The 20,274-nt window shown below is 35.9% G+C and overlaps 1 protein-coding gene across 4 annotated transcripts in view; it reads left to right on the top strand.

Annotated features, from left to right (window-relative positions):
* Positions 1-20,274, top strand: part of Ddhd1 (DDHD domain containing 1) — a 69,340-nt gene that overhangs the window by 29,882 nt on the left and 19,184 nt on the right. For all 4 annotated transcript variants that reach the window (XM_042677814.1, XM_042677811.1, XM_042677810.1 and 1 more), the window contains 5 exons: positions 813-960; positions 7,507-7,613; positions 11,932-12,038; positions 17,463-17,725; positions 19,426-19,501. In XM_042677814.1, coding sequence (XP_042533748.1) covers positions 813-960; positions 7,507-7,613; positions 11,932-12,038; positions 17,463-17,725; positions 19,426-19,501 — 701 coding nt within the window. The remainder of the gene's footprint in view (positions 1-812; positions 961-7,506; positions 7,614-11,931; positions 12,039-17,462; positions 17,726-19,425; positions 19,502-20,274) is intronic.

The following is a 20,274-nucleotide window of genomic DNA, read 5'->3' as shown; positions in this document are numbered from 1 at the left end:
AAAATAGAAATTTCTTATTTTTAATATAGTTTTTAGTTGTTAAATTTGATACAGATATCCCATTAAATGAAACATAAGGTGATATTATTCATTTATAATAAGTAATTATGTATTTAGAATGATCAGACAAGATTAATAAATCAATACTATAAAAGCTAGTCAAATCCAAGACAGTAAAAGTAAAACATTTATACAGTGTCAAGGAAGATAAAGATCAAAATTGTAAGTAGAAGGTAAGGAAATGAAGGCAACTCTTTAAACATCTACTGAAAGAAAGAAGAGAATGGTAACTTAGAAAGCTAACATTTTCAAAACGTAAATTTTTTTAAATGTTTGTCTTTTAAATTTTTGTTGTCATTTGCATTGTAATTTACTTGATAGTCCATGTGCTTGAATATCATTTTACATGCTTGTTAATCAGCTATATGCATTTTGTAAATTATCTGCTCATGTCTTTCTCCCATTTTGCTGTTTGAATAGCTGTCTTTATTTTTCAAATGGTAAGCTCACTTTGTATACTTTAGGTAATTAACTTACTGTATGTCACATTTCCCCAAGTTTCCCATTTGTGTTTTATCTTTGTTTACTGATAATGTAATATAGAAGCTTTTAATCTGACATGTAGTTTTCTTTTTCAGACTGATAATTGACTTTGAGGTCATGTCTTGTTCACTTTATACCAGCCATTTATCTTACAAAATTTTATTTATGTTCAATGAAATTTCTTGCTTTATATTCTCACTTTTTCACATATTGTGAAAATGCTATTTCTAAAAATAAATATTAAACTTAGAATCCTAATTTTTCCATAGCATCAAGTAGTGGGACCAGACTTCATAGAGGTTATGTGGAAGAAGCCACGTTGGAAGACAAGCCATCACAGACCACCCATATTGTGTTTGTTGTTCATGGCATTGGGCAGAAAATGGACCAAGGAAGAATTATCAAAAATACAGCCATGTGAGTTCTTGGCTATACATTGTATATCTAGTCTGGTATCCAAGCTTTATCTGAAACATGAGAAGGATTATGGCATTCCCTCATTTCACTCCATATTTTTGCAGTGCCAACAACCGTTTTATCACAGTCAAGTTTATGAACCAAATTTATCCTGCCATATGGAGAAGAGAAGGGATAGGAAAGCCTTTTTAACATATTAAATTAACTTACACAAATCCAAGGTTTGAAAGCAATAAAAAAGATCTGGTTTTAAGTTTATATCCTACTCTCTGAACACAGAATACTTCAGAGTTGCCCAGCTCTGAAACTGCTAAGAATTGTTTATTCTGCTTTTGAGCAGCTTATCAAGTTAATTTCTATTAGAAGGAACTGAGCTCTAAATTTTATAGAATTGGTAGGCAGTTTTCTAATCTACCAGGCACATTAGTTACCTCATAGATCTATACTCCACTTTAGTCTAAAAACTCTTGAGATGTTATTGAGGTATTTGTAGATTATTGTATTGAGGTATTGTAGATTATTGAGATTATTGAGGTATGTGTAGATTTGCATGTTTCAAAAATATCATTTGTGTGCTGAAAGAGAATATGGTCATTAAAAATTCCACCACAAATTTGGTTCTGAGCTTACATGTAGTATAAGAAAAATTTGATCAAGTACAAATTTATGATGTGATGAGAACAGGTCAGTTATTGAGAAACAGAGTTTTCTGATTGTAGACTTCAAGTGAAAATATGTCATCTGTCTCTCTAATGTTGGCTTTTTTTTTTTTTTTGCTCTGATTATTTTTTTTTAATTTTATTTTATTTTATTTGTGAACATACTGTATAGAGGGGTTACAATTACATGGGCAGGATAACGCGTACATTTCTTACCAAGCATTGCAGCCTCCTCCTTTGGTTTACCCTTCACATCCCTGCCCAGCCTCCCCCCTCCCCCCCAATCCCAATCCTCCTTCCCCCCTCTTCCCCCCCCCCCCCCGACGTTGTAAAGCTCGTTTTGGACATGACAACTTGTACTTCTCATTGTTGCAACAGGTCCACCTGTATCCTTAAACAACTGGTTTTTCCCCATCTGATTCAACGTTTTTAATGTAACTTAAAAAATTATTTTTTGTTAGCTATAGCCTGGCTACTGATCCTTCCTTTGTTCTTACCATAGAAATGTCTTCCTGCTGATTCTGATTTTATTGTGATGAGTTGTATATTCTTATGATAATTTTTATGCTAGGATGCATCTTTTGCTTGGATATCTGGAGTCTTGAAAACTAGGTTTACTATTATAGTTTCTTAAATCATTGACATTGAAAAGGTATAGGTTTTATTTCTGTAAGTGCCAGTTAGCAAAATCTAAAAACAAAACAGGCTTACGTCAAAAGGAGGATTTAGGAGTCGAGGAGGTACTCTGCCAAATAAGCCATCAGAATCTATCAGCTCTACCTACCTTCATTTTGTAGCTACTCTCAGATATATCCTATGACTCCACAGGAGATGTGTATAACGTTTTATGTTCAAAGTCAACAGAAAAGATTTTAAGTCTTTATTACAGAAATTCCTGGATAGTCTGCATTTCAGTGACTGATAGTGTTGTAATTAAGTACATGAATTTATATACTCAGTCTGAATGACCAGACTTGTGGTAGTCTCACCCTACCTAACATCAGATAGCGGTTGGTTGACGCATCAAAACAGTAAGGAAAGGTAAAGCTATAGGTAAAAAATCAAGAGCTATTACTGGAAATTGAAAATTAATGAATCCTAAATGACTCAGAAAACAATTCACAGAGGATTATCATTGTTCCCTAAAAAGGCAGGTTAATCTGCAAATGATAGGAATGTCAACATTTCCTACGTTTTCCCACTTGCTACCATTCCTAAGCTAAGTGGTCCAGTTGTTCAATTTTTTTAAAATTTTTTTAAAATTTTTTTTGGGGGGGTCCGGTTGTGGGGCCTGAACTCTGGGCCTGGGCCCTGTCCCTCAGCTCTTCAGCTCAAGGCCAGCGCTCTACCACTTGAGCCACAGCACCACTTCGGGCTTTTTTTCTTATATGGTGCTGAGGAATTGAACCCAGGGCCTCAGGCATGCAAGGCAAGCGCTCTACCACTGAGCCACCTTCCCAGCCCTCAATTTTTTAAAAAAGTGGTTGTTCAATTTTTTAAAAAAGAAAGTAAATTTACCTGTTGCAACAATGAGAAGTACAAAATGACATGTCAAAACCAGCTTTACAATGTCGGTGTGGGGGGGGAGGGGGGGTATGATTGGGTGGGGGGGGAGGGGGGAGGCTGGGAAGGGAAGTGAAGGGTAAACAAAGGAGGAGGCTACAATGCTTGGTAAGAAATGTATGCATTATCCTGCCCATGTAATTGTAACCCCTCTGTACAGTATGTTCTCAAATAAAATAAAATTAAAAAAAAAAAAAGAAAGTAAATTTAACCTCATCTCTATCAGTGCTATTCTGCAGTTGTACTTTTGTGATTTATACATGTGACTTGATTTAATAAACTGTATTAAGATTTAACTACCTTTACTCCATGGGCAACCTTTTGTTCTCTAAGGATCTTTTGAAATCAAGTCTCTAATGCTTGGAAGTACAGATATTTTTCCCTCTCACCTTATCATGGTAAAATTACTTATGAATTCAAGCTAGTTTTAATCACTTTGTATCAGCAAAGTATGTTTACTGATTTACATAGCTTGAGAATAAAGTTTGCAGATAACTAAAGAAATAATCAAAATTGAGTTATTAAAAAGTATAAATGTTTTAAATACAATAGATTTACTTTATTACAAGGCAAATCTTTTTGACATTACATATCTAACATCTTAAATTAATGAGGTCACCTGTAGTTTTAGAATAATGTGAAGAGATTTTCAGTGAAATATGATTAAGTTGAAGTTAGTTATAAGTTATTTTATTTCCTCCTGAAACGTCACTAAAAGGAGAACATAACCCTTCAGTACTGAAAACAATGGAAGAAGAAATAATGGCAGACAAAGAAGATCAGCATCCACATGGTTTACAAAGATAAAATACATGTATATAAAGTCTGATTCTTCCTGGGCATGATAGCACATGTCTCTAAGCAGCACTTCATAACAATCTGGCTATATAGTCTTTTAAAAAAGGAAAGAAAATGATTCTCATTCCTATTCCTGTCTTCCCCCATTATTATTTTTCTATCTCATATATTTTCAAGTTTTCTTTATGCACATAGAACTTTTCACACAAAAATGGGCATAATATATATACTTCTAGATCTTGACTTTTTTTAATGTACCTTTAAATTACTGCTCATGAATTTCCAAATCTTTCCTATGTGTATGAAATAGATATATCATACTTATATATTCTCAAGAAAAATTAGGTATTGAGTTTTTTTTCCTGAAAGGAATTATGAATACTTTTTCAGGGTGATTTAATGATCCTTAATCGGACAGTACAGATGCTACTAATCTCTCCCTTCCTTCTCTTTACAGAATACGAACTAAGTATTCATTGCATGGCAGGAGAACATGGAGGGTCAAATAAGTTTATAGGACTTAAATCACGATATTTTATTCATAGCATAATTACAGCACAGTAATTGATTCTAGTGTGAGCTATAGTACAGTATTAAATCATTCGTTTTTCTTACCCTTTCATTCCCGTTGGCTCTCACATCTGTACATGGTATACATGTATAGTATAGTATTGTATAGTATGTACATTATGTAAATGACGGTTACTGTCTATTAAGGAAGACTATCAGTTGTAAAATAAAATGCAGAAGATCTTGATTTTTTGAAAAACTATAAAATTGACAAACTTTGAGCTATACTAATCAAGAAAATATAAGACTCAAATTACAGAATAAAAAGGAGACATTATCAACTACAGCATTACAGAAATAAAAAGGATTATAAGGTGATACTGCACAGCAGTATTTATTTGCCGAATAGACAGATTCCTATAGGTAATGGAGGCCAAAACTGATTCAGCATAAGAGACCTGAATAGATCTATAAAATGTAAAGCATTTGAATCAATAATCATAAAGCTTCCCAGAAAAAAAATTAAGCCTAGAAACAACTTCACTAGTGAATTCTTACCAAACAATTAAAAGGAAAAAAAAAAAATTCCTCAAACTCCCCAAAATAGGAGAAGGAAGATTTTTTAACTCAGTGTTTAAGACTAGTATTACCTAGATACCAAAAGCAAATAAAAGTATTAATAAGGAAGGAAACTTAAGTCCAACAACGCATAGAGTTAAATAACCTGATAAAGTGGGATTTATTGCAGGAATATAAGGTTTGCTGGAGCAACTAAAAAAAAAATGTCTAGCATGGTGGGACATGCCTGTTCTTCTAGTATTCAGTAGACTGAGGCAGGAAGATTATGTCATAGTGAGTTCAGTGCCTAGGGTAAGACACATCCTACAACCATGCCCAGCTAGAAAGACGAAAGGAAATGTAAAAGGAAATGGCTCCAAGAGAGTGGAAGACAAGGCTTGTGGGTATGTCCCAAATTTGCCTTGCTAAAATAGGCTCTTTTAAGAGATTAAAGGAGAAAACAAGCAGGTAGGTTATAATGTAAAAAAAGCATTGGACAAAAGTCTAATCTCTTTCATAATAAAAGCATTCGGGAAACTAGAAACATGAATTTTCTCAACCTAGTTTACTTAGTTTAACCCTCAGCTAAAATTAAGTTTACTGGCAAAGACTAAAGCATTTCCCTAAGATCAGGAACAGTGGGCCACAGTGGGCTGTGGCTCAAGTGGTAGAGAGCTAGCCTTGAGCTGAAGAGCTGAGGGACAGTGCCCAGGCCCAGAGTTCAGGCCCCATGACCGGACCCAAAAAGAAAAAAAAAAAAGAACGAAGATAGAGAATTCATGCTTCTAGATTCTATATTTTATTACATAATTTACTAATTTAATAAATTAGTTGATTCTGTAATTTACTACAGAATTTACTACTAATTAAGACCTCGTAGTACTGCCTAGTATATGGATAGACAAAGTGAATGGTATTGGATTAAGAGTTCCGTTCATACTGGGATTCAAACTCAGGGCCTGGCACCAACTAGGCAGGAGACCTCTTTCACACATGAGTCACTACCCCAGTCCCTTTTTGCATTGATTGTTTTCAAGTTAGGATCTCATTTTATGCCAGGTCCTCCTTTTGTTGCTGGGGTGATAGGCACTTGTCCCCACCATACCCAACCATTGATTAAAATGAAGGCTTGTGAACTGAAGTCCAAGTTTGCCTGGCATGATGACCCACCCCTCCCAGTTGCCCAAGTAGGTCGGATTGCAGGATTGAACCACTTTGTCCAGCCACACTTGTTATTATTCAGATAGGGCTTCCTGCCCAGTTGTGTACTTGGACTACCAGCCACCTAGTTTAGGCTTTTCGTCACAGCTAGAATGACCAGCATGTGCCACCAGGCCCAGATTCTTCCACTGAAATGGAATCTCACAGATTTTTCTGCCCTGGCTACCCTAGAACTGAAATCCTCCCAATCTTGGCCTTTCATTAAGACAACAGGTTTACCCACTGCACCCAACTGTTAGTTGACAAAGGAATTTTGTGTATGTGTGGGCTGACCTTGAACCACACTGTTCTTCCTATCTCAGCCTCCCATGTAGCTAGGATTACCAACTGGTACCCAGCTTCAAATTGCTTTTTGACAATGCCAGTACAGTTCAATAGGGAAAGAATAATCTTCAACAGATGGAGTTAAGACAACTGATTATCATGCAAGAGAATGAAGGTGACTCTTGCCTCATACTGTATGTACAAATTAGAGATGAAACGAAGACTTACTTGGCTCCTACTTAGAGCTAAAACTTAAAGTCTTTAACAGGAAAGAGTAAAATCTGTTCAGTCTTGGATTAGGCAGTGGTTTCTGAGATACTGCATCAAAAGTAGAATAGATAAGTGAGTTTGTATCAAAATTCTTTAAACTTTGTAAATAAAGACTCCTCAGCTATCCCTTTTAAGTTGAACTTTCCCCTCGTAATTAAAAGCAAATCTCAGACATCACATCATTTCATCCATAAATAGCATATAGCTATGTAATATGGAAGTATCAAAAATTAATCGTTTTTAAATTTCAGCATATTTATTAGTACAGTGTTCCCATTTTCCTGGTGGAATGCTACCCACATGTGCTAAAATTCATGTAATTGACACTAAAGGGGGGGGGGGAATCAAATTTGTTTATACTTTAATTTCAAAAGTTAAAATGAGAGGATATTTAAAATAAGTAGGCCATAATTTGAGAATATTCAGAGCTGGTTGATGGTACAGGTATAATTCATTATATCTAAAAATTTGCATATATTTAGGAAACAGTGTAACAACTTAGAACATTTGAAATCATAGTTTTCAAATTTAAGAAAAATAACTTTGAAATGGTTCTGATGTTGCCAACTTTGCTTAGTGTCTCAGTAATAGAAATATAATTGGAAAAGGGGATAACAAAAGATTCTTTACCATATAAATACATATGTGAAGTTATTCTCAAAGTTTTATTTTGCTTTTATTCATTTATGTTTTTATTTTGTAGGATGAGAGAGGCTGCAAGAAAAATAGAAGAAAAGCATTTTTCCAATCATGCAACACATGTTGAATTTCTGCCTGTTGAATGGCGGTCAAAACTTACTCTTGATGGAGGTATATTTTATCTTACAGATTGAATGATATAGCCAGTGTCAAACATTTACCAAAATGAATGCATAGAATTTTAGGAAAACTTTTTGTTCATTGAAAACAAAGTCAGTTTTGTCTTGGGGTATATTCACTCTTTGTTTTAGATTGAATAAATAGAACTGTTGCTTTTTTTAATGATTATACTCATTTCTGTCATGTAAAACATTATATAGATTTCACAGCACTATTTTCATGCATATCCTCTATAGTCTCAAGGTAGAAAAAGCATATATAGAAGGAACAGATGTCTTGTAAGAATCTGGGTCTGCATGATACCAAAGCCAATATTCACATAATAGTAAACTGGCTTTTGATGATTTCCAAGGATTCTTCGAGTTCTATAATACTGTCTCAAAGTTAGAAATTTCACTTAGCACTTACCAAACCAAAATGGGATCAAAAGTTATAATGAGCTCTTAAAAATAAATGCTTATTACCAAAGGACAACTCTCAGCTTAATGGCTTTGTGTAAATATTCTGTATAAAATTTTGAGCTTTGCTCATTTACTAAGATGGATACTCAAGAATTATAGCCAGCAAAGATGTATTAAAATTTACTAAAGCCAGGCACCAGTGGCTCATGCCTGTAATCCTAGCCTCCTACTAAGGAGGCTGAGATCTAAGGATCACGGATCAAAGCCAGCCTGAGAAAGTCCCTGACATGCTTATCTCCAATAAACTACTCAAAAAAGCCAGAAGAGGCACTGTAGTTTAAGTGGTAGAGTGTTCTTCTTGAGCAAAAGAAGCTCAGGGACAACACCTAGGCCCAGAGTTCAAGATCCAGGACCAGGCAGAAAAAAAAAAAAAAAAAATTACTAAATCCCATGAGCTTACCGCTCCTGTTTGGTTTTAATTACTGAAGTAGTTTTTTTAAAAATTAACTTTATTGTTATTATAAAGATATGGTGTACAGAGGGATTACAATTACATAAGTCAGGTAATGAGTACATTTCCTGTCATACAGTATCATCCTTTCTCCTATTCTCTCCCAGTACAATAGTTTTTGTTTGTTTTAGAAGCAAAAGTATCACTGTATAGACATACTGGCCTCAAACTCTCTGTATAGTCCAGGCTGTTATCATGATTCACCTTCCTGCCTTAGCCTTCTTTTTTTTTTTGGGGGGGGGGGTCCGGTTGTGGGGCCTGAACTCTGGGCCTGGGTGCTGTCCCTCAGCTCTTCAGCTCAAGGCTAGCGCTCTACCACTTGAGCCATAGCGCCACTTCTGGCTTTTTTCTTTTTGCTTATGTGGTGCTGGGGAATCAAACCCAGGGCCTCATGCATGCAAGGCAAGCGTTCTACCACTGAGCCACCTTCCCAGCCCCTGCCTTAGCCTTCTGAATACTAGGGTTACAGGTGTATGCCACCACTCCTGGTCTACTTTGTTAGTTTTGAAGGCTTTAGAATGAATGAGTAAAGCCAGTCTTTAAAGATTTGCATACTTTGTAAAATGGTTAAGGAGGCAGAACAGTTCTGTGTTCTGATCATGGTGGTGTTTATTGTGCATACATTAGAATTCATAGTTATTAAATTTAAAAGTAATGATAAAAGCAAGCTATAGCAAACATCAGCATGCAAGAAAAATAAAATAGCTATAAAGAATTGAAAGCATATGCTTAAAGGCCAAATGTGTCTACAAAAGAATTTATAAAAATTATTAGGATTAATAAGATTATGAAAGTTGTGAAATAATTGCATTTCTCTATACCAGCAACACAAATGATATTAAAATGCAGAATATCAAGAAAACACTAGATGTATATTTAAAATCAAGAGATCATTAAACAATAATTAAATTCAACTTAAACAAGAAGTGTTTATTGGGGCTAGGAAGATGGCTCAGTGGTAGAGTGCTTGCCTTGCATGCCTGAGGCCCTGGGTTCGATTCCTCAGCACCACATAAGCAAAAAGAAAAAAGCTGGAAGTGGCGCTGTGGCTCAAGTGGTAGAGCGTTAGCCTTGAGCTGAAGAGCTGAGGGACAGCGCCCAGGTCCAGAGTTCAGGCCCCACAACCGGACCCAAAAAAAAAAAAAAAAGAAGTGTTTATTTTTTCCCAAATTTATTTGTAGATTCTATGAAATCCTAACCAAAATCCAATAGCATTTTTCATGATTCTTGACAAATTAATTTTTAAATTATTAGAAAGTTGTGTCCTACCAGACAGCCAGACCTAATATTTCACCTTTGTAATTAATACAGCTTAGTGTTGGTACTGGCTAGGCAAATAGACTAGTGTACCAGAGTAGAGTTCTTAAATAGAGGTGCTAATGTAAAAACTTGATACCTGTCAGAGCTGGCTTTACACCTGCTTGGTGAAAGGGTGACCTGTGTTTTCAATATGCTTGATAAATGGTTGTCATGTGGGAAAGAAAGGGGGAAGAGCCATACTTCACACACCAAATAGAGAACATTTCATAGTTTACGAAAGAAAATATCTAGAAACACCCACATGTCTCTCAAAGGCGTGGGAAAGTTTCAATGTAGAGGAGAATAAATACCATACAGCAATAAAAATGAGTGGATTACAACTAGACATATCAACATGGATGAATCTCAGTACCTTGGCAGAGGTAGAAGAATTCTGTTCAGAAACAGGCAAAGTAAAATATTAGCCATCTGACACATAATAAATACTATAAAAGTAATTGACTATAGTAATATTTTGTAACAAATACGTAACAAAGTACATGATTAATCCAAACCACTTATTAGTGAGATTGTATCTAATAAAGAGAAATTTGAAGAGGAAGTTTGACACAGGGTATAACTGGTAAAGTATTTGCCTAGCATGTGTGAGGCCCTTGGTTCAGTCTCCAGCGCTGATGGGGGAAAAAAAACAACATTGCTGCCAATAGCAAAAGAAGTCCATGGTCATTTAAAAATATATGGTGGACATCAAAGATAATGGCAGTATTCTTGGTGATAGTGTGCTGCCCATTGAACTTAAGACCTTTGAACATGCTAACATGCATGCCCTTTGCCACTGAACTACATACCCAACACAATAGCAATATTTTAAAGTAAGACATCGTTGTTCTTCTTTTTATAAATTATTCTTTCAATTGCCCAGATGTATTACTTTCTTATTTAATAATAAAAACATTTTTGCAAATGCATTAAATGACATTTAAACTGTTTCCATATGAGCATGGTGGTTATGCCTTCCACTTTTGCAACTTAAAAGGTTGGCATCAAAGAAGAGACAGTAGCATACACCTGTAATCCCAGTACTTTGGGATTATCACTGCCTTCCAGTCTTGCATTCAGTACATTATATTAAAGTGTATGGGGAAATGCAGTAATCTAAGCCAATACAGTGAAAAACAGGAGAAGAATGAAATTGTACCATAAACCTTCTGCAATTTGTTGCTTTTTTGTTGTTGTTGTTGTTGGCCGTGGGGCTTGAACTCTGGGCCCGGGCTCTGTCCCTCAGCTCTTCAGCTTGAGCTACAGCGCCACTTCCTGTTGCTTTTTTGAGTAATAATAATCACCCAAGTATGATGAATACTATTGCACAGTGTAAATATTGTAAACACAAGTTTCTCAGTGTTTAAAAGAAATGTAGTTTTCTGCATCTTTAGTAATTTTATTAGGTAAATAGTTTTCAACACTACCTTGTTCAGTGAAGAAGTCCGTTATTCATTTTCTTGCTTTTGTGCATATTTATGATTTGACAGTTCTTGCCCATAAAGTTTTTGGTTCACTAAAGGGTAGATAAAGGCATGACCTCTGGGAAGTCTTAATTTAGTCTTGAATTTCTGTTAGCAGTGCCAGATCTTCCACATAATTATTGCCAGACCCAAGATACATGGATCAAAAAAATTTTTTATAATGGTTGTTTATTCTTAGTGTTCTTTTAATGTCATTTTTTTTTTTTGGTCTTTTATTGGTTTGTTTTTGTGAATTTTTTTTGTGCTCAGAACCTCACATGCTTCCTTGGCTTTTTCACTTAAGGCTGGCACTCTACCACTTGAGCCATGTATGCCTCCATGTCTAGTTTTTTGGTTGGTTAATTGGAGATAAAAGTCAGCTTGGGCTGGCTTTTAACTTTGATCTTCATATTTCAGCCTCCTGAGTAGCTAGGATTACAGCCATGAGCCACTGGTGCCTGGCTGTTTTTGTAATAATTTTCAGGAAAGGAAAGTACATTAAAACCAAAGCTGGTCTCAACTATTTAAATGTTAAATTATTTCAGGAAATGTAATATATCTCTCATTGTTTCCCCCCCACCCCCCAAGAACAAATATCTTCTATAGTTTTAATTTTGTTGTTTCACTTTTTGTAGACACTGTTGACTCCATTACTCCTGATAAAGTTCGAGGTTTAAGGGACATGCTAAATAGCAGTGCAATGGACATCATGTATTATACTAGTCCCCTTTATAGAGATGAAGTAAGTATTATGACTGTCTCGATTTTTTTTTAGATGTGTTTAAGGAGAATGATGCTATGTGAATGCCCTGCCTTTTAATTTTATGATTTTACTAACCAAATGAGAAATTACAGAAATCTGTTTATCTGTAGATAGCCTGTATTTAATAGTGAATTTGACAATCTTCAAACTAGACATTAAAGCCCTTAGTGATAGTCTTATTGGTAGGATATTGATTTGAACATTGTTCTTTGAAAAAATACCATCTTTTATCCATCACATTAATTATATCTCTGATTGTTGTCCTCACAAGAGTTTTAGACACCTAGGAATTTCCTTCTGCTTGCTTCTGTGTGATAGACAGATATTGCCCCACTGTGTAGTGATTTATACGGTTCCCAGATGACAATGTTGCTAATTCACCACAAATAGCACTAGCATAGGTAAGAGGTAAAAAACAGAATGAGAGAATTTCTATCACATCCACTTTGTCACTCATTGGAGGACTTTTGATCATCAGAGTAAACTAACACTTGGTAATTGTCATAATAATCTTCATAAAAACCCTGTGAAGCAGATTGGTTATTGTCATCCTTATTTGAGGGGTGAGGAAACCAACACAAGGAGAGATTAGGTAATATGCCAGAAGTGTCTCATTTAGCCAAGTGTTAGAGGCAGGATTTGAATCAGCTGGTAGAGCACCACATAACCATGCTGCTTATACTCCTCTCTTCTGTGGTCACATTTTAGTCAGTCTGATCACAGTGTTGTCAGTCTAGCTGCTTATTTTGACTTCCCTGACCTTTAATTTTGTTAATACATACTCACTGAGCACCAGCTCTGTGCCAGGCACTATCTTTAACATTGGGCTACTTCACTGTAAAATTACCTGTCAATAGTGGAAGGCAGAAGAAAAGCACTGCAAGTGTACAAAAGTAAAAATCTGTTAGTTACAAAATTCCCTTTTCAGAGAGCCTAGGAACTTGTATTGAACAAGACTCCAAGTAGGTGAAGCTGAAACATGTTGAAAATTGGAGAACCGCTACATGAAAGCATGGAAGTCCTTAAAGACATAGAAATACTTGGAAGTGGCGCTGTAGCTCAAGTGGTAGAGCGCTAGCCTTGAGCTGAAGAGCTGAGGGACAGCACCTAGGCCCAGAGTTCAAGCCCCATGACTGACGACGACAAAAAAAAAAAAAGAACATAAAATACCAACTAAAGAAACTTATACATTTCTCTTTAGAGGGAAAGCATCTTATCCTTCCACATTATCATCTTATACTACATTGGCTGAATATATTTCATCAGACAGGACACTTGGTTTCAGTAGCTTTAATGAGCCCTCAGTATTGCATTATGGAACTCTTAGGTGTCAACAGAATGTCATGCCTTTTATGAGATCTATGACATTGCTGATCCAGCCAATCATAAAATGCTTAAGTGACTGTCAGTTTGTATCATTGAGTATGCTCAGTAAAAGTTGGAAGCTAGTTGTCTCTTGAGGGAGAATAACAGTATTAAAAGTAAAAACAAGCCAAGCACTGGTAGCTCATGCCTGTAATCCTAGCTACTAAGGAGGTTGAGATCTGAGGATTGTGGTTTAAAGCCAGCCCAGGCAGGAAAGTCCATGAGAACACTTTATCTCCAGCTAACCACCAAAAAACCAGTAGTGGAACACAAGTAAAACAACAAATTACTGTTCTTTTTTGTTTATAAGTTTTTTATTGTGAAAATACTGTGCATGAGCAAGGTAATGAGTACATTTCTTATCAAGCATTATTGCCTCCTCCTTTGTTTTTCCCCTACCATCCCTTCCCTCCCACTGCCACAATTACACTCTCCCCCGTCCCACTGCCTAAATTGTAAAGTTCGTTGTTCAGCAGTGTCTTGTACATCTCATTGTCACAATGGGTAACCTGTCTCCCTATTTAAATGTTTTGTTTTTTCCCTTCCCCTCCCCAAATTATACCAACATCAAATACAGTAAAAACGGGTTATACTGTAGGGGAGGAAGTAACAAAAAAAATCACATGGTCCCTTATAAATACATTAGAATCAATAGCAAGAAAGAAAAAACCACTTGTGTCCCTATCTTGGGGTTCATTTCGCTTAACATCATCTTATCTGGTCATATTTACATATCTGACCTTTTCTGCTTATCCCAGATATATACTAGTTATTGCAAATAAGGGAAACCATGGCACCTGTGTTTCTTTGGGCCTGGCTTACCTCACTTAATACAATTTTTTCCACGTCTTTCCATTTCCTAACAAATGGGGCAATGTCATTCTTTCTGATGGAGGCATAGAATTCCAGTGTGTGTGTATGTACACACACACCACAATTTCTTGATCCATTCATCTACTCAGGAGCATCTGGGTTGGTTCCATATCTTCTAAGCTATGGTAAATAATGCTGCAGTAAACATAGTTGTGCTGGTAGCTTTAGTATGGTCTAGTTTGTGATCATTTGGGTAAATTCCCAAAAGTGGAATTTCTGGGTCTTAGGGGAGCTCTAGGGAGTCTTTTGAGGAACCTCCATACTGCTTTCCAAAGTGGTCGAACAAGTTTACACTCCCACCAACAATGAAGTAAGGTTCCCTTCTGTCCACATCCCCTCCAGCATCTGTTATTATTAGATTTCTTGATTATAGCCATTCTAAGTGGGATGAGGTGGAATCTCACTGTTGTTTTGATTTGCATTTCTTTTATGGCTAGAGAGGTTGAGCATTTCTTCATGTATCTATTAGACATTTTTACATCCTCTTCAGAGAAGTTTCTCTTTAAGTCTTTAGCCCACTTATTTATCGGGTAGTTGTTTTTTTTGAGGATTTGTTGTTTATTGGGGGATTTAATTTTTTGAGTTGCAGGTTTATTTTAGATATGAGACCCTTATCCGTTGTATGTCTAGTGAAGATCTTTCCCAATCTGTGGGCTTTCTGTTGGAGCTTGCTAGCTATGTCCTTTGCCATGCAGAAGCTCTGCAACTTCATGCAATCCCATTTGTCCAACCTTTCTTTGATTTGTTGTGTTTCTGGGTCTCTATTAAGAAAATTTCAGCCTGTGCCAAGGAGACCTCTAGAGTGTCTCCTATTCCTTCCTGTAATATTTTCAGGGTGTCTGCTTTGACTCTGAGGACTTTGATCCATTTTTGGAGTTGATTCTGGTGCAGGGTGATATATAAGGATCTAGCTTTAGTTTTCTACAGGCAATTAACCAATTTTTCCAGCACTACTTACTGAAGAGGCTGTCTTTCTTCCATTCTATTTTTTTAGCTTCCTTATCAAAAATTAAGTGGCTGTAGGTCTGTGGGTTCATTTCTGGGTTTTCAATTCTGTTCCATTGGTCCTGAGGTCTGTTCTTGTGCCAGTACCAAGCTGTTTTGATTACTATGGCTTTGAAATTTGGTGTTGATATCCCTCCAGCACTGTGTGTTCTATAGTAATTACAAAGATTGTAATATTATGTATCCCTTCAGTTCTTCAAGATTGTAAAGCAAACTCATTCTGTCTCCTAAGGATTGTTTTTGCTATTCGGGGTCTTTTATTGTTCCATATGAATTTTTGGATTGCCTCTTCTGTTTCCTTGAAGAATGAGATTGGAATATTGATAGGTATCACATTGAATTTGTAGATATCTATTTGTAGATATTGCCATTTTCACAATGTTGATCCTTCCAATCCAGGAGCATGGGAGATTTTTTCCACTTTCTAAGTTCTGCTTTGATTTCTTTTTTCAGGTTTTTAAAGTTTCATCGTAGAGGTCCTTCACTTCTTTAATTGTTAATTCCTAGGTATTTTATTTTTTGTGAGGCTATTACAAAAGGACTTGCTTTCCTAATCTCAGCAGTGCTCTTCTCATTGTTGGCATACAGGACAGCCACTGATTTTTGAGGGTTAATTTTATACACTGCTACTTTGCAAAAGTTTCAAATCAGCTCAAGTAATTTGGGAGTGGAGTCTGTGGGATTCAAATACAAGATCATGTCATCTGCAAAGAGGGAGAGTTTTACTTTATTTTTCCTTATTTGGATCCCCTTTATGTTTTTATCTTGTCTTATTGCTATAGCTAGGCATTCTAATACTAAATTGAAGAGAAGTGGAGAGAGTGGATATCCTTGTCTCGTTCCTGAGATTAGAGGAAATAGCTTTAGTTTTTCACTATTAAGTATAATGCTGGCTATAGGTTTGTCATATACAGCCTTTATTGTATTGAGGAATGTTCCATGGACTCCTAATTTTTCCAGCAAATTACTGTTCTTTGTCAAGAGTAACAGCTAGCATTCTATAGACTTCTATAAGAAATTGAGGGTCAAATTCAAAAACAACAAATTACTGTACTTTGTCAGAGTAGCAGCTAGCATCCTACAGACTTCAATAAGAAATTGAGTTTCACCCCTCTGTACAGTATTTTCACAATAAAAAAAAAGAAGCTGTAAAAAGGAAAAAAAAAGAAATTGAGTCTCAAACTCAAAATGTATAACCAAGTAGGAATAAATAATAGTCTAGAAATGAAAAGACTTAAAACTGAGGTCAGGAGTCAATATGAGTTTGAGTAGCAGAAGAACTTTATTCTGTTGATTGTGTAGAGTATTGCAATAATAATAATTAATTTCAAAGAAAACAGTTTTGTTAAGAAAAATTACTCTTTCCAAAATGAATAACCCCAAACTTTAAAAAGCCTTGCTTCTCACCCCTAAAAATCAAATTTTTACTCATATCTATCACCAACTTAATGGAAATTTGAAATATCAAGATTAACATTAGCTTTTTATTCAAATCATACAGTATCCTTTTATTATATTACTCTTAACTATATATGTAATATGTTCATATATGTGCTATAAACTCATTTCCAAAATGTATGACTAAATATCACAAAGTATAAATTGAGGATTGAAGCAAGCCACCAGTTGTTCATGCCTGTAATCCTAGCCACTTACGAAGCTGAGATCCAGATGATCAGTTCGAGGCTAGCCTGGGAAGAAAAGCCCACAAGACTCCATTTCTAAAATAACTAGCAAATCAAGCTGGAGGCATGACTCAAATAGTAAAGCACTAATTGTGCAAACAAGCTGAGTAAGTGTGAAGTGTGAATTCAAACACCAGTACCAGAAAAAAAGTATATAGAAATTGCCTGTAGGGATAAGATGCAGTTACTAGAATCTACAGGGAACACATTTTTCCTAATCTCCCAATGTAGTTGACTTCAGGCCTACACAAAGATCTGTGTACATACACAGATCTATATGCTTGTGTGTTCTGTAGTAATTATAAAGATTGTAATATTATGTATCCCTTCAGTTCTGCAAGATTGTAAAGCAGACTCATTCTGATAACCTATATTTGGTCAGTAATGTTTAGTTTTCTTGAGTTTAGAAATAAGGTTTACAGCACTCAGTGATAACTAATACATATATATATGTATTTCTTTTTGTTTCAAACAGCTAGTTAAAGGCCTTCAGCAAGAGCTGAATCGATTATATTCCCTTTTCTGTTCTCGGAACCCAGACTTTGAAGAAAAAGGGGGTAAAGTCTCAATAGTGTCCCATTCCTTGGGATGTGTAATCACTTACGACATAATGACTGGCTGGAATCCAGTCCGACTCTATGAACAGTTGCTTCAGAAGGAAGAAGAGTTGCCTGATGAACGGTGGATGAGTTATGAAGAACGACATCTTCTTGATGAACTCTATATAACAAAGCGACGGTAATGTATCCTGGTTTGGGGATATAATTTAAAATGTCTTTGTATTATTACTAGACCCTTTAGGAGAAACTTTCATTGTTAAGGATACAAAGATTACTGGATAATGTGCCTGATCAAACTAAAGATTAATTTTCATGCCAATTACATGCATTTTTCTATAGCATAAAATCATTTTGTTTTCCTCTGCATTTTTCTTCTGTCTTTCCTCACAACTAGTTAGGAGTGAAATCTAAAACTTAATTCCAAGCTGAGTCTGTGCAGAACTTTTACTGAAAATGTTTACCACTTTACAATCACTTATAGTGTATTGATCTTTAAAAGAAGACCTCTACCTTTATATTATTATTTGAAAATAATTTTAAAACCTCTTTTTATTTCTTGACCAATGTGTTTTATTGTATGTTGTATGTAAATGTAATTGTATGTTATGTAATTATAAACATTTGATTATTGTTGCCTTTCTAGAACTATCTTGTAATTCTTGGCCATATTCCTATCTTGATTGATTTTCTGTGGCACAATTCTTTTCCTCTCAGTAGTAGATCATTTCATCAATTCTGATAAAACAATGTATTTCCCTCCTTTAAGTAGTTTAGCATTGTATGAAAACAACTGAGTTAGTTGACTAACAGTCTTTGATTTTCTTCTAGTATTAGAGAAGTTGTCTAAGAATCTCATTTATTAGATTCTGTAAGCTAGACATATAACAAAAATATAACAAAATTATTAGTTTTGAAAGAAAATGTCATGTTTACCAAACCTCAGAGCAGTATTAAAGATGCTAATTTTTTAAATTAGTTCATGTTTATTAAATGTAAGATACAGAATATTATAATGAGGTAAAAGATGAAACAACACAAGTATTCATCACCAGAGAAGGTTAAACTGATCTGTGGTATGTTGGACAAGTAATCATTGCTGTAAAAATTACAGTAGGCAGTGACATTAAAAGATCTTTAAGGTTAATTATTATAGGAAAGGAAAAGATGCTTTAAAAAGTCACCAAGAATAAATCATTTTGTGTCGTGTGTGTGTGTGTGTGTGTACGTGTGTATGTATACATCTGTACGTACCTGTGTGCCTGTGCCTATCCTGGAGCTTGAAATCAGGGCCTAGGTACTGACTGACCCTGAGCTTTTGTGCTAAAGGCTAGTGCTCTGCCAATTGAGTCACAGCTCTACTTCTCGTGTGTGTGTGTGTGTGTGTGTGTGTGTGTGTGTGTGTGTGTGTGTGTGTGTGTGTGTGTGTGTGTGTGTGTGTGTGTGTGTGTAAAATGGAAGATAAGAGTCTCAAGGAGTTTCCTGCCCAGCCTGGCTTCAAACTGTGATTCCCAGATCTCAGCCTCCCAAGTAGGCATGAAATAGCAGCACCCCGCAAGTCATTTTTAAAAGTATATAGATGCTTACCTAATATTCCACTAAAAAGCTTTTTTACTAAAAGAAGAAAATGCCAGGCTAAGAATGTAGGTAGATCATTTGTTTAGCATGCTCAGGCTCTGAGTTTCATCCTTAGCACTGGAAGAAGAAAAGACAGGTGACAGGAGTGTTTTATTTGGTACACTATATGGTGCAGCATGTGCATTTATTTAAAAAAATTTTAAAGAGGGGTCAGAGTAGGGGTTAGTATGCTTTGTAAACTAATAAGCATCTAATGTACTGTGATCAGTATATACCTGTGTGTAATCTCATACCACTTCCTAGGCTGAGGGAAATAGAAGAACGTCTGCATGGATTGAAGGCCTCATCCATAACACAAGCACCTGCCTTAAAATTTAAGGTAAGGAAAAAGTGATGCAATTTTCATTATCTCCATATTCCTTGAGTATTTAAATGTGATTTATGGTACAAATTGAAGTTTATTTATGAATGGATATGGAATACTTACTGTGTATTGGACACTGTTTTCTTAGTTCTGCAAAGAAAAGAATGGACAAAATGGCACTTTGTCCCTGGGGACATGGAATAGTGTATTATAAAGTGCCAGTAGCCACACATAATGATATGTGTGTGAGCAAGGAAAGTTTAAGAAATGGCATGGGGCTGGGAAGGTGGCTCAGTGGTAGAGCGCTTGCCTTGCATGCATGAGGCCCTGGGTTCGATTCCTCAGCGCCACATAAGCAAAAAGAAAAAGCCGGACATGGTGCTGTGGCTCAAGTGGTAGAGCGCTAGCCTTGAGCTGAAGAGCTGAGGGACAGCGCCCAGGCCCAGAGTTCAGGCCCCACAACTGGACTCAAAAAAAAAAAAAAGAAATGGCATGGACCCTTGTTCTAAGTAGATTAAATTTGGCCAAGCAAAAGAAAGGAGAAATACTGTCTGTGTAAAAACAGTATAAAACCAGATATGGAGGATTGTACTTCATAGTAGTAATCTGGAGTATGGAGGAAGAAAAGTTGAGAAAATACTGTTTTCGTCAGTGGCATAAAAAAAGAAATAGATCAGCAATGATTCTAGGATGGAAAGCTCACAGTTCAATCAAAAATACTGACCCAACTTGGGTCAGTTTGGCTGGAATTTTCAGGACTCAATAAGGAGTCTGAGGGAGAGCAGGAG

This window comes from Dipodomys spectabilis, unplaced genomic scaffold (genome assembly GCF_019054845.1).
Source record: "Dipodomys spectabilis isolate Male_0828 unplaced genomic scaffold, ASM1905484v1 ptg000042l, whole genome shotgun sequence".
Lineage (NCBI taxonomy): Eukaryota > Metazoa > Chordata > Mammalia > Rodentia > Heteromyidae > Dipodomys > Dipodomys spectabilis.
The sequence above is the reverse complement of the archived record's forward strand: the minus strand, read 5'-3'. Positions and strand labels throughout refer to the sequence as shown.